The sequence below is a fragment of the Papilio polytes genome, unplaced genomic scaffold (assembly GCF_000836215.1).
Source record: "Papilio polytes unplaced genomic scaffold, Ppol_1.0 DF821956.1, whole genome shotgun sequence".
Taxonomy (NCBI): domain Eukaryota; kingdom Metazoa; phylum Arthropoda; class Insecta; order Lepidoptera; family Papilionidae; genus Papilio; species Papilio polytes.
In genome coordinates this window covers 1709342-1722658 of record NW_013527248.1, presented here as the reverse complement: position 1 = coordinate 1722658, position 13317 = coordinate 1709342, and the positions used below count along the sequence as shown (strand labels likewise).

The 13317-nt window shown below is 32.7% G+C and overlaps 3 protein-coding genes across 3 annotated transcripts in view; all 3 read left to right on the top strand.

Moving 5' to 3' along the window:
- LOC106107616 (BMP and activin membrane-bound inhibitor homolog) overlaps positions 1–2449 on the top strand; it is a 62313-nt gene extending 59864 nt beyond the window's left edge. The window contains exon 5 of the mRNA XM_013288545.1: positions 210–2449. Coding sequence (XP_013143999.1) covers positions 210–378 — 169 coding nt within the window. The 3' untranslated portion in view covers positions 379–2449. The remainder of the gene's footprint in view (positions 1–209) is intronic.
- Positions 2450–4199: 1750 nt separating this feature from the next.
- LOC106107525 (4-hydroxyphenylpyruvate dioxygenase-like) lies at positions 4200–6252 on the top strand. Its single transcript, XM_013288400.1, has 4 exons — positions 4200–4285; positions 4938–5024; positions 5128–5229; positions 5305–6252. The coding sequence occupies exons 2-4, from the start codon at positions 4944–4946 to the stop codon at positions 6250–6252; spliced, it is 1131 nt and encodes a 376-aa protein (XP_013143854.1). The 5' UTR covers positions 4200–4285; positions 4938–4943.
- A 2957-nt stretch (positions 6253–9209) lies between these two features.
- Positions 9210–12840, top strand: LOC106107558 (4-hydroxyphenylpyruvate dioxygenase-like). Its single transcript, XM_013288435.1, has 9 exons — positions 9210–9320; positions 9672–9761; positions 10089–10193; positions 10902–11117; positions 11377–11477; positions 11561–11665; positions 11835–12042; positions 12270–12509; positions 12605–12840. The coding sequence occupies exons 1-9, from the start codon at positions 9318–9320 to the stop codon at positions 12677–12679; spliced, it is 1143 nt and encodes a 380-aa protein (XP_013143889.1). The 5' UTR covers positions 9210–9317; the 3' UTR covers positions 12680–12840.
- Positions 12841–13317: the final 477 nt, after the last annotated feature.

The following is a 13317-nucleotide window of genomic DNA, read 5'->3' as shown; positions in this document are numbered from 1 at the left end:
GGAAGTACAAGTAACAACACAGGATGTTTATAAAAGCACGGCTATTTTGACGTTCATAATTTAAAATGTCATCAACTGCAATAGTTTATTTTAATAATAACCTAGAATTTATGATCTCAGAACTGGACACAGATTTCTCATCTAAACCTACAGATAAACTCCAGTTTGAAATACCTATTTCTTTATCTATATAAACTTATTATTTTCAGAGGTGGCTACATGTCCCCAGCTCAGCACTGTACAGAGGATGTGAAGAAAGTGTGGGTAGGCAGTTCATCTTCACCCCTGTTAGTAGCGCCTGGTGGTTGCCTCGTGGCGGTGGAGCGCGCTCAACTAGTAGACGCGTCTCCAACGCAACTCTGTGATATACAACGGTAAATGCTGAAACGTAATCTCTTTTGCGAGCTGTTCCGTGGCTTATGACATTTGGTGTTCGTGATGAGGCTTAAGCAATTTCCAAACGTGAATAAAGTGCTACCGTTCTGTAATAGATGGCGCTGTTAGTATAGTATCAGGTTACACTACTAGATGGCGCTATTATGAGTTTAATAATAAATTGTATTTAAAAAATTAAAACCATTACGATTATGTTATAATTGGTTATCTACATTACAACGCATGAAGCGATGTATAAAGACTGATTTTGAAGCCGATTTTTATATTTGTATGGTTCATAATATACAAGTACAGGTTGGCACACTAATTGTGGCCAGTGAGTTAAAACAATACCAGGCCAGTCCAGTCTTGGTATAGTGTGAACCAAGCATGATTATGAATGGATTGCACTTTGATAGTTAACAAGATAAACTAAAATCTATAATAACCTATCAAACGCGTTGTCAATATAGTGAATAATTAGTGCCTTAGTAGGTTTAACGCTGAATCTAATATGGTTGTAAAGAACTGATAATTTGTATTAAATATTAAAAGATTATGAAATGTACTGCAAATACGTATCATTTAAAACAAAACGAGATTTAATTAAAATGTAACCGACTTCCCAATAATGACTAAAACTTGATTATTTTATTATGAAGATTTATTAAAAGGAAAGGCAACCAAACTATATAATCTCCACTATTATTATTCGTGAAAATCATAATGTAACTTGAATTATGTAGTTAACAAATTAAAAATAACGATAAAAATGTTGCCAGTACCAAAATTGTAAAGAAAAATTGAGTTTTTAATTAATTTAAACCCGATTGTTAAAATAAAAGCATCGATATTGTTAAAAAATGTTAAGTAATGTAATAAATTGAATCTATTTGATTTGATCTCAGAATACTAAAAATTCACGGGTCGGCTCGCGCGATACCAAATTAAGAAAATTGTAACTTTTTAATTATTTTTGATTAATTTTGTAAGCGCTTTTTGTTCCTTGTATATGTGAATGTATTATATTCATAAATATAAAATGTGGGAGTAAACGTAAAAACAAAAAGTAAGGTTAGGATTTTTATAACCTTGTAAAATGCGAAGTAGTCAATTCCATAATAACTTTTTGTTATATACTATGATAATACATATGTATTGTATTTTTATAAATCGGTTGTGAGAACAACGAATGACGTCACAAATAGGTTGGGTTTAGAATTTATGGATAAAAAAATATTTATTATTTATGTGAAAAAACTAAAAAAAGGAATTGTACAATTTTGAGGAGATATTAATAAATTGTAATATAAATAAAATCACTTTAAAGTTTTTGTTTGAAAACGATTATTTTTGTCAAATATGTAATAGAGATGCATTTACCTTTATTGCTATGTAAACATCGATTGTGAAAAAAATAGGTTAGTAATAATTTAAAAATGAATCGATTTGTGTACAATTGCTAGGAGCATCTCTAATGGATATGAATTTCGCATTATTTATATTTTAATTATGTTTTGTAAATATAATATTAAGTTGTTACCTGTTGTAATACGCATGCGTAAGTTTTGGTGCATATTGTACTGAGCACACAAATCTTACATCCTAGTCTTTATTAATCTGATTATTATTAATAAAACACGTTTGACATCACTATTAACGTAGTTAATGAAAGGTAAAGTATACTTTTTTATTAAATTTTCTCTGTGTTGATTTCTTATTTTGTCCTGAATTGAAGAAATGCCTTTTTAAAACAAATTAAACATTTTTTTAATCTATGGAAGTCAAACGTGTTCTTGTATTTATTAAACCTTTCTCATTTCATATAAAAATAGTTATATTTAATACTGTGATCGATTAATCGATTTCTTTTAATAATCGATTATATTATAGATCTTATTTTGTACATAATGTATCGTTACTTTTATGTACACTTAGCTTCCTTAAAGGTGCCTTACCTTTATACTAAGTTATATTAAGTACGCAAGTTAAATACTCTGTAATAATAATATATCTGCCTCTGTACTGTAAATATTATGTATAAATCAACAAATAAAATGAAATTATTTTATTACTGGAATATTTTCTTTTTTATTAAACTTACCTCTATTTATGACATAAAAAAACTTTTATAAACCTAAAATAAAACGTATCTAGAAGTACTCCTTCTTACTAGATTCAGAACTCGAAAAATTATCTTGAAATTAGGTAAAAGTAACATAGACAGGCCATCAGTATGGTGTTATGTTTCTCTCAGAAAACCATAGTATTGTGTACTGTTAGTATTTTTTTATAACATAAGGTGGCAAACGAGCGAGCGGCCACCTGAATCCGCCAAAATGGCGAAGCAACCGCTGCCCATAGATATCCGCAATTGCAGATCCGTTGCCTACCCTTATCCGACAGAGAAGGAGATGCACATAAAGAGGATATTTCCCCTTCCTATGCATCTCCCCTACCATCAAATCCACTACCCGTTCCCATCCTCTCCTTATAAGAAAAGGGTGGTAAAGAGAAAAGGACTTAAATTAGGCCTCCGGCACCACACTCATCAGACGAAACATGGAATTGCTTATGCTATGTATGTAGTATGCTAAAGGTAGCTACCCCCCTGCACCTAGCCTAAACCATCGACTAGCAACACCTATGGACAAGAACTACAATTCCGTGGACAACCTTCATGGGAAAGTAGAAGGGGATACAGGGACAAAGAGTAGAAACAAAGAACAAAATAATAACCATTCCACTGCGTTTCTAAAAATTAACTAAACACATTTGAAACTTCACATAAATCCCTTGGAAATATGAATATTTAGTTACATATTTGATATAGATTACATCTCGTAGATCAAAACTTAGATAACTTACTAAATATCATAACAAGTTACGTCAACAGGTTAACTGTTTGTCAACAATCTGACGAAACTTTGTCATAAAAATTACAAAATTCAAATAATTAAATTGGCCAGTATATAAGCGTTTCCAGAGGGGTGAAGGGAGGATGGGTTTAACCTCCCCCTCCCTCACTAGGGGATTGAAAAATATAAAATGGTACTTCGATTACAACCGTATTAATTGTAGATGGTACGCTGCCTAAATGATCGGCTTCAAATGCCCATAGTCTATACTATTATAATAAAGCGTAAACACACACTTCTTTGTTGCCTAAGATCTCAGCAATTACAGCATATTTTTAAATAATTCTTTTGTTTAATAAAAAGCCCTACACTTACATGCTAGCCCTACACGTCATGCTTTAGGCAGTATATTTTCACGCCATTGCACTTAGGGGGTAAATGTTTTGGATAAACACTCTAATGTGGGATAGAGACCATAAGTTGCTGCCAACATCAAGGAAGAAGGATTGCTAAGGTTTGTCCTGTCATGTCATTTTGACATTTGCTATTGATAATTTGACAAATGTAAACAATAAAATAATATTTTCATAATTACATGCGGATGAAGCCGCACGGGAACAGCTAGTCCTAAATAAAATTAGAAAGAAAACCTTTTTGCTTGACATTACTTTTTAAGTTTTTATGAAAAAAATCTGGATAATGTGAGAAGGTGTAAATACTATTGTTGAGCAATATCAAAAAAACCTTATTCTTTTTTTTTATTTATTTTTACACGGGGCTTTAAAATCATACTTCGATATGGTATTTAAGATTAACTATTAACTACGTTATTAACTTACTATAGATGAAAAAAACAACCTTTTTTTAACCTTAAAATATACATAGTTGCAATAAATTACGAAACAAAATTATTAATTCATATTTCTGTTATTAAGATCTGTTTAAAGATAACCTGCCCTTTATAAGCAAGCCAGATGAATCGGCGGTTGCAGTCCTTTGACAAACGTTGATGTGTTGTGGAAAATATTTAGAAAAAGTTGTGAAGATAACTTGTAAGTACAAACAAAGATTATATTTCCAAGCCAATACGAGTTAAAATCCTTTGAGAAGCGAGCCTGCCATTTCCTCAAAGGCTGGCATCTGTAGTTCGTCTGGTGTTGCGGATGTCCATAGGCGTCGTTGATCACCTCGGTGTTCCTGCCGCTCGTTTGCCCCCTTTTCTTTTAAAAAAGGGTCTATTATGAGACGTACTCTTAACGTGAACGATAAAATTTGTATTGTACTAGGTAGGGCGCTGCATGTTTGCACATTTTATCGATGTCGATACGAAAGCGTTCGATTCGTAATATTCCCTCAGGTTTCCACGAAGTCAAAAAACTTAGTAATATAATTTTGTGTCTAGTAATTGTGTACGACTTACAAGGTGTTCAATCTATGATCTAGTTTACCTAATTACTAATCCATTCGCTAACATTAGTAGTAATTCTAGAAACTAACGTGTTATTACTGTTCAATTACTCTTTTTAATTAGACTTTAAATCAAATAAATTCGTCTGAAAATGACTATTTATTTCATTTAGATTTCCTTTGCGATTACGAAAGGTGTGGTTGCAAATGCCCTTATTTTTTGACGGCTTGTAAAATAATAAAAAAGTATTGTTTTAATATGGGAATATTTAAAGTTAACTTTTCTTGACTTTGCAGTGCGAAATGACAAAGGGACAAGAAGCTAAGAATGCCAATGTTTTGGATTTCGATCATTTAACATTTTGGGTCGCTAACGCTAAAACGGTAAACACTTTTCCATTTTCTTTTAATGATTTTAGATCCATTTATAAATCCATAATCAGTCTTGTTGGGCTGTTAGTAATGAAATACATTTTTAATGTTTTAGACATCAAGTTATTTTGTGAGTCGTTTCGGCTTCAAACCTCTTGCTAAAAGAGACGCAACTGAGACAAACTCCGTACAAGCGTATGCTGTTAAACTAAATAAGGTAACAATATTGAATTAGAAAAGAAACAAATATTCAGTTTGAATCTCTTATTATAAAAAAAACATATTATTTCAGATAATAATAATATTCGAATCTCCAACCGCATCTGATGGCGAGATTTCAAAAGATTTAACAGCTCACGGTGATTTCGTCAAAGACGTCGCGTTTACTATCAACGACCTTGATAAATTGGTCAAAAAAGCGACCTTAGAGGGCGCTGAGATTGTCAAGAACATTACAGAAGAGACAGACAAAGATGGAACTCTTAGATACGCAGTTTTAAAAACTTATGGCGATAACACTCACACTTTAATAGACCGGACAAAGTACAACGGTATACTGCTTCCAGGATTTGAGCCAACAGAAGATGATCCTCTCGACAAACTGCTTCCAGACACATATCTACAGTTCATAGATCACGTAGAAGGTAATATGAGTGATGGTACTATTGAAATCACAACATCATGGTACGAGAAAAATTTAAACATGCATAGATTCTGGTGTGTCGATTACAAACACGATTTAGTACCATATTCTTGCATTAAATCCACGTCCGTTATCAACCAAGATGAAACAGTTTTGTTATCATTCAATGAAGCAGCAAAAGGACTACTTCCGAGTAGTAAAGCTACGGAATTCGTCAAGGCTTTAGGAGCTCCTGGTGTTGAACATATTGCGTTATACACAGACGATATTGTAGGAACGATGCGGAGTTTAAAGGCTCGTGGGGCTGAAATACTATCCGCACCTCCAACATATTACGATTTAATTAAAGAAAAACTGAAAGACAGTACGGTGAATGTGACAGAAAGTGTAGAAATGCTTAAAGAGAATAACATTTTTATTGATTTCGATGACCGTGGGTATATGCTTCAAGCGTTTACCAAACATTTACAAGCTCGACCGACGCTGTTCCTTGAAATTATACAAAGAAGAAATCATAGAGGCTTCGGTGCTATGAATTATAGATGGGTTTTTGAAGCTATCGAACGTTTAGCACCTTCCACAGATAAAGAAGAATGATTTAACAGATTTCATTACAAGCTTATAAAACTTTTATTCAAATAACTATGTTAATCTATGCATAATCTTTTATGGTAATAATAAAATGGGGTGAAATAATTGTTTATTATTTGCTGTAACCAATACAATAAGACCTACAAATAGATTATTTTTTAAATTATATATATATCGTCAGTTAGAAATACAAAGCGAGGTAAAGAATGAAAAATTCCTATATCTGTTTACTATTTATTGTAATAGACAAATATTATTGTTTACTCAACGAAGGTGTTGCATTAATATTAATATCTTTATGACATTCGTAAACAAGTTAACCTCTCTGTCAATCGGAAGATATCGTCACCATTACTTGCAATACTCCATCTTTATAATTAGATCCAAATCATATGGTATGGGTACCCCGGTAGAGGTAAACCTAGAAAGAGATGGATGCGTGAAAGGAGACATGATCAAGAAGGGAGTGATGACTTTGATGACGGATGATAGAGTTATTTGGAGGACGAAAATCCGGTGCGCAGACCCTACGGGAGTAGGATAAGGCAGGGAGATTATGATAATCATAAAAAATATTAACCGATTAAATATAACATAGTATGTGCTACGTAATATGCTAGTTTCTGTACTACTGCTAAGAAATTTGGGTATAATCGTCGATAAATTGTATTTAGTAATAATTTTTGTCATTTCTTCATTTCAACCTTTCTAAACTAGGGTAGATACTTTTTGTTTTCTAAGGTTAGAAGGTTCTGGAATGTTGCACAATGTTTTGAAATACATGCATAGTATATAAATGTAGCTTATATACTAAGGACCGGTCGGAACCGGACTCGAACTGCGGACAACGTGGGGTAGAGACGATTCAACCACTCTACTATAGTTTTACCTAGTTGTGTTTAATAACTTGCAGTTTTATGAAATTTTACACAATAACGATGTTACAATGTCTTATGATTTAAAAGTCGGATCATAAACTAAAAACTGTAATTTTTATAACAAAAAAAATTTATGACTATAAATATAAGTAAAATGTATCTACGCGTAGTTTAGTTCAAATATTACATTAGTTTAGTATAAATATTATACATATTGGAATTGAATCGTTTAATAAAAAGAATGTTTCAATTAAATACAGTTCAACAAAAACTACAAAACATAAATTTATAGGTTAGAATTCAATTAACAAATATGTGTGTTAACCTAGAAGCAGAAGCCATATAATTCATTGAAATATATAGAGACAACTTAATTACGTGTAAAATAATGAAAGGGGAATTATTAAAAAACTTCTAACAAATGTACAATGACGTATATTCGTAAACTTTGTGCCATTTCCCGCGCTGTCAATCAGCGCCACCCCGCCTCTGTGCCGTTTCGCTACATCCAGTTTTGCCGCAACGCATTAGCATTTGGCTCGGTCATTCTCTCAACTTGTTTTCCACAGCTGAATGGAAATAAACGTATTTAAACATTTATTTTTCTGAATTATAAGTATTTAATTGTTTACAGATTATAAATTAGTATATTTTTAGGTTATAATATTCGGATTGAATTTGGACGCTTATTTTACGACTTTATAGCTTTTCCTTTATAAGAAACATAATTATGTTAGACGTATTTGTTAATAAAGAACATACAAATGTTATTTTCTACTAAATCTTACTTTTAATTTATCCTAATAATGGTAGTATTTCTATGTAATTATTTTTCCTCTCTATTTACACATGTGATCAACTGCAAAGGAGATACAAACAAGCAATAAATCTGTCCATCCTCTGTTTCTATATTCTTTGTCTGACTTACGTCACTCACCATTGCATACTTCAGCTGTTACTATAAGGAGCAAATGGTCGTCAACATATTCCCAGTACATAAGTATCTACTTCAAGCTTGTAGTGTTGTTCTTGTGAACAGGTTCGAAACGTTGCTGCGACACTCGTAAACAAATTTAAGGAACCTACATACTCTCCGAAGATTTATGCTTTTACTCGTGACTTTGCTTTTGAAGTAACACCTTTTTCTATTGGCATGTCGTCTAGACAAGCTAGTGAAAAATGGATCTAAATATCTTATTAGTATGAATTCATATTATAAATGCGAAAGTTTATAGATGGGTGGATGTTTGAGAGTTTGTAGCATAAACGGCGTAACGGATTTCGATGAAATTTGGTGTAGATTTAGAGGATAGTGTGGAAGAACACATAGGCTACTCACTTTTTTTTAATTACACGCGGACGGAGTCGTGGGCGAATGCTAGTAGTAAAATGTTTAGTGCTAATCAAATTCTTTTATTTCTAAATACTTACCGATATAAAATTAGTATTTTAATGTGTTTATTGAGTTTTAACTGCTTCAGGAAAACTAGCTTCAATATTGTCGAATTCAATAGATGTTGCCATTTACCACTATTGGTATTGTATTACTATATATTACTAGATAACGTTACGCAACAACAGTGACAATTATCTTTCCGAAAAATACAAGAAAAGTAAGTTTATATTAGCGAGTATTAAAAACTGGGTCTGTCATACAATAAAGGTAACGTTCGATGTTTCAGTTAATCAACTTATTTTAATTAATGTCAGCGAAATTACGGTCGAAATTTTCAACTAAGTTCACCATTATTTTCCTCGAGACTGTCTCTTTTGTGATTAAATTGTTTTTAATTACTTAATAACATAGAATATTTACATCGCTACGTAATCAAAATGTTTTTTTTTAGACTTGTTGTAACCCTTACCTGATCATATCATATTTACTCTTGAAACTATCTAAATAACATCCAAATGTTTTAATTATTATTATTTATCCTTTAATTTTATACAAACCCTACACAATTGTATAAACAGATAATTGTTGGATAGTTTTATACCAACCGCAGCGTCATAGCGAATATGCCGTGTGTGTAGACTCCTTTATATTGTTTTCTCATACAACCTGCAATATATTAAGCTATAAATTCCGTATTTACGAGGCGATATAAGATCGATGGAAGACATTTTCTTTTCAGTTATCTATTAATGATTGTATTGGAAAGACCGATTTTTTTTTAACGAAATAATTTTAACATGGTAAGTACAGTTTATTCTATAATAAATACAATACAGATAATGCTAAACATTCAAGGTTATTTTTTAATTCATATTTCTGTGTCAGTGATAATTACGTTCTGAAAAAAGTTCATTGGGTTTTGCATTAATTGAAATTTTTGGTTCAATATTTTTCAAAACTAAGTGTATATTGCGAAATATGAATATTACAGATATGTAAGTTTTAGGCAATAACCGTTACATTTTTTATTTAAAAAAAAACGTAGAGTTAAAAAAGTGTTTTCCACTTTTAAATTTAATGCGATACTAGTAAAAGTTTTAGTAGTTAGATACTTAATAATTTTTAGTATGTTATATTTTATTTTTTCCTAGACGTCATATACGGACAAGGGTCGGAAGCCGGACAACGGTCGATTTTTGTCTTTCGATCATCTCACCTTCTGGGTTTCGAATGCAAAACAAGTAAGTGTAAATTATAACTTTTCATCTTAATTCTGAGATTACACTGGAATTTATGTATCTTACCAATTTTGGACCTATATTTCTGCTTCTTTGCAACGTTATAAAATTAAGAAAATATATAACAAATTTTTGAGGTTATCTTTATGTCCAGTATTAAATAGGCCTTAGATCAATTACTTTTTGTGCCTGTAGTTTTTTACTTAGTGGAAAATAATAATTTAAAAAATGTTACAAATATCTGGTTTAACAGAATGGGTGTGAAGCCGGTTTTCCAATATAATAGATTTCCATTTGACCTTTAAATTAATAAAGTGGTTCGTGTTCTAGGCGGCGAGCTATTACGTCACAAGGTTCGGATTCGAGCCTCTCGCGTACCGAGGATTGGAAACTGGCTCCAGAAAGATCGCCTCGCACGCTGTCAGGTTGAACAAGGTATTAAAATAACGTAACTATATAAAAAAAAAAAACAACAGAAAGTTGCGTTTTTATGTGCGCATATAACTTTAGACTGAAAACAGTTTAGATGGATGGATGTTTATTGGACTTTGAAGCCAAAACAGCTGAAAGGATCACGTTGAAATTTGGCATAGATGTAAATGATAGTTTGGTAAAACACATACTTTTTTTATTTCTACGCGGACGGTATCCTGGGTGAAAGCTAGTATGTTATAAAATGTATGTCTACTAGTAAAAAAAGGGGCCACTATTGTAATCTCGCTTAGAGTTCTAGTAGAGCAATCCTACACAAAACATACTTTGGGTGGAGGACAGCAGCTGTAGGGTTGTGCCACGCCCACACATGTTACGTTCCGACCACAAACAATATAACACTATTCTAGGTTCCGACGATATTAAAATTGTGTGTAATAAAAATAATAAGTAACGAATCTCGGAATGTCTAACAATGTATATGTCTATTAGCTTTCGCCCGCGAGGAATTAAAAAAAACAAAAGTGAGTAGCCTATGTGTTCTTACAGACTATCCTCTACTCCTTTACCAAATTTCATCGAAATCGATTCAGCTGTTTAGGCTACAACCTCTAACAAACATCCATCCATCTAAACTTTCGCATTTATAATATTAGTAACTAAGTATTAATATGATAACTCCTGTTTGTTAAATAACAATTAAACTTTCAGATTGTGTTCGTCTTCGAAGCGCAGTATGATCCAGAAGATTCTGTTTTAGTCAAAGAAGTCGGATATCACGGTGACTTCGTCAAAGATGTCGCGTTTCAAGTTGAGAACCTGGATTACATTCTGGAATACGCAAAGAAACAAGGCGCTGTCGTGGTCAAAGATCTTTGGGAGGAAAGCGACGAGTTTGGGGTTGTTAGAATGGCAACATTGAAAACGGTAAGATTGTGTACATGAAAGACATCGTACAGGGAATTATTTAAGTAGCTTCTCTTGTTTATTATCTTGAAGCAGAATATCTATACTAATATTATACAGAGAAAAGATTTGTATTTTTGTATTTTTGTTTGTATTGAAATAACTCAAAAACTACTGGGCCGATTTCAAAAATTCTTTCAGCAGTAGAAAGGAAATTTATCTGTTAGTAACATAGTCTATATTTTAGACTATATTTTTATCATATCTTGTTGTCCTTCAGTACGGCGACAACACTCATACATTGGTGGATAGATCGAAATACAAAGGATCGTTCCTCCCAGGCTACGTCACTGTCAACAAGGACCCAATCAGTAACTTTCTGTAAGTACCCATAGTTATGTGTTTGTAAGAAAATATTTCGAATGTCCGGTCTGTAACTAATTTTATTTAAATCTCTGAAACAGACCTAAAGTGGAAATAAACTTCATTGACCATGTTGTGGGAAACCAGCCGGACGAGGGCATGGAACTGGCTGCTTCCTGGTATGAGAGATGTCTGCAGTTCCACAGGTTAGATCCATTTTATCGAAGACTTAATTATGATGAACCAGTTCATTCCAGTATGCACATTGCCAGGGGCTGTAAGAGGGGAGCAATAGCATCTCTTGTCCATAGTTTAAAGCCTTTAAAAACCAAATGCAAGTCTGACCACATAAGGTAATAAATGTTTTCTGTCCAGATTCTGGTCCGTGGACGATAAACAAGTATGCACAGAGTATTCCGCGCTACGTTCCATAGTGATGGCGAACTGGGAGGAGAATGTAAAGATGCCAATCAACGAGCCCGCGCCCGGAAAGAAGAAAAGCCAGATACAGGAATACGTGGAGTACCACGGTGGCGCTGGGGTACAGCACATCGCTATTAATACCGAAGACATAATTACTGCGGTAAGATTTCCACTAAGCCAATCGCGACTTCTGTTCGAGTTATGCCAGTGCCAGTGGAAACGTACACATTTCTTAACTATGATATGACATGAACTATCAACTGCCAAGTTTGGTTTATTCAATTGAAGCTGGTCCAAATATCAAATTTAACTTCGTATATTATATTGTGGAATATATGTTCTATCTCAGTATGTAAGTATTGTTATTTATGTGTTAACTATCAACAGATCGAGAACCTTCGATCGCGCGGTGTCGAATTCCTGTCCATACCGTCAGAATACTACAGAATAATAAGAGAACGATTGAAGGAGAGCAAAGTGCGCGTCGCTGAGAGCATTGACGTGTTAGAGCGACTTAACATCCTCATAGACTACGACGATGACGGTTACCTATTGCAGATATTCACAAAGAATACTCAAGATCGGCCTACACTCTTCCTTGAGGTTATACAACGGAGAAATCATAATGTGAGTGAATTTGATATTTGCGGAGCTTTGCCGATGCTCGTGACGTCATATGTCACTGAGCAATGACTTTTTACATACATGTTTTTCCTTTCCAGGGATTTGGAGCTGGAAACTTTAAAACTCTATTTGAATCCATCGAACTTGAACAAGAAAAACGAGGAAATCTATAAATTTAAATAAACGGAAAAAAAGTCGTTCATTCGCCTACCTTGAAGTATGATTATATTTAGTTTAAGAAAACATTTATATTCATGTCTGAATCCAAATACGGCACATATATTATGAAACTGAAAAAATAATGTATTGCTAAACTGTTTAAAAAAAAAACTTCTATATTAGTTTCTAAGTGTTATAATTTTTAAATAAAAACATTTAATGCATCTTTCTGTTTAATTATTTTCATTTACCCTTACATATTTTATACAATCTATACTAAAAGAGAAAAGATTCGTATTTTTTGGTTTTTGTCTTTGAATTGAACTCAAAAACTATTGCACTGATTTCAAAAATTCTTTCACTATTAAAACGCTACATAATCAGTGAGTAACATAGAATATATATATTTTTTTAATTTGACGCAAAAGTTAGTTTAAGATAAAGGCAAGGTAAAATTCAATGAAACAAGATTAAAAAGAGTATATCGTTTTATTTCGATAACGTTGAACAACGTCATTAATACAGTCGTACACCAATTAGATAAAATACGACAGAGGAACGTATATTTACATAAAACAACACGTATTATGAATAAAATGCACAAAATAAAAAAGGTCACAACGCTTAGCGGAATAATCGTAACGCCTTTGCC

What these genes read in the sequence shown, in the direction of transcription:
- LOC106107558 (XM_013288435.1), top strand. An exon ending in GGGTTTCGAATGCAAAACAA is followed by an intron (nt 9,762 to 10,088) that starts GTAAGTGTAAAT and finishes TTCGTGTTCTAG; the next exon opens with GCGGCGAGCTATTACGTCAC. An exon ending in CCGAAGACATAATTACTGCG is followed by an intron (nt 12,043 to 12,269) that starts GTAAGATTTCCA and finishes AACTATCAACAG; the next exon opens with ATCGAGAACCTTCGATCGCG.
- LOC106107525 (XM_013288400.1), top strand. Translation starts at nt 4,944, where the DNA reads ATGACAAAGGGACAAGAAGCTAAGAATGCCAATGTTTTGGATTTCGAT. An exon ending in GGGTCGCTAACGCTAAAACG is followed by an intron (nt 5,025 to 5,127) that starts GTAAACACTTTT and finishes TTAATGTTTTAG; the next exon opens with ACATCAAGTTATTTTGTGAG. An exon ending in ATGCTGTTAAACTAAATAAG is followed by an intron (nt 5,230 to 5,304) that starts GTAACAATATTG and finishes ATATTATTTCAG; the next exon opens with ATAATAATAATATTCGAATC.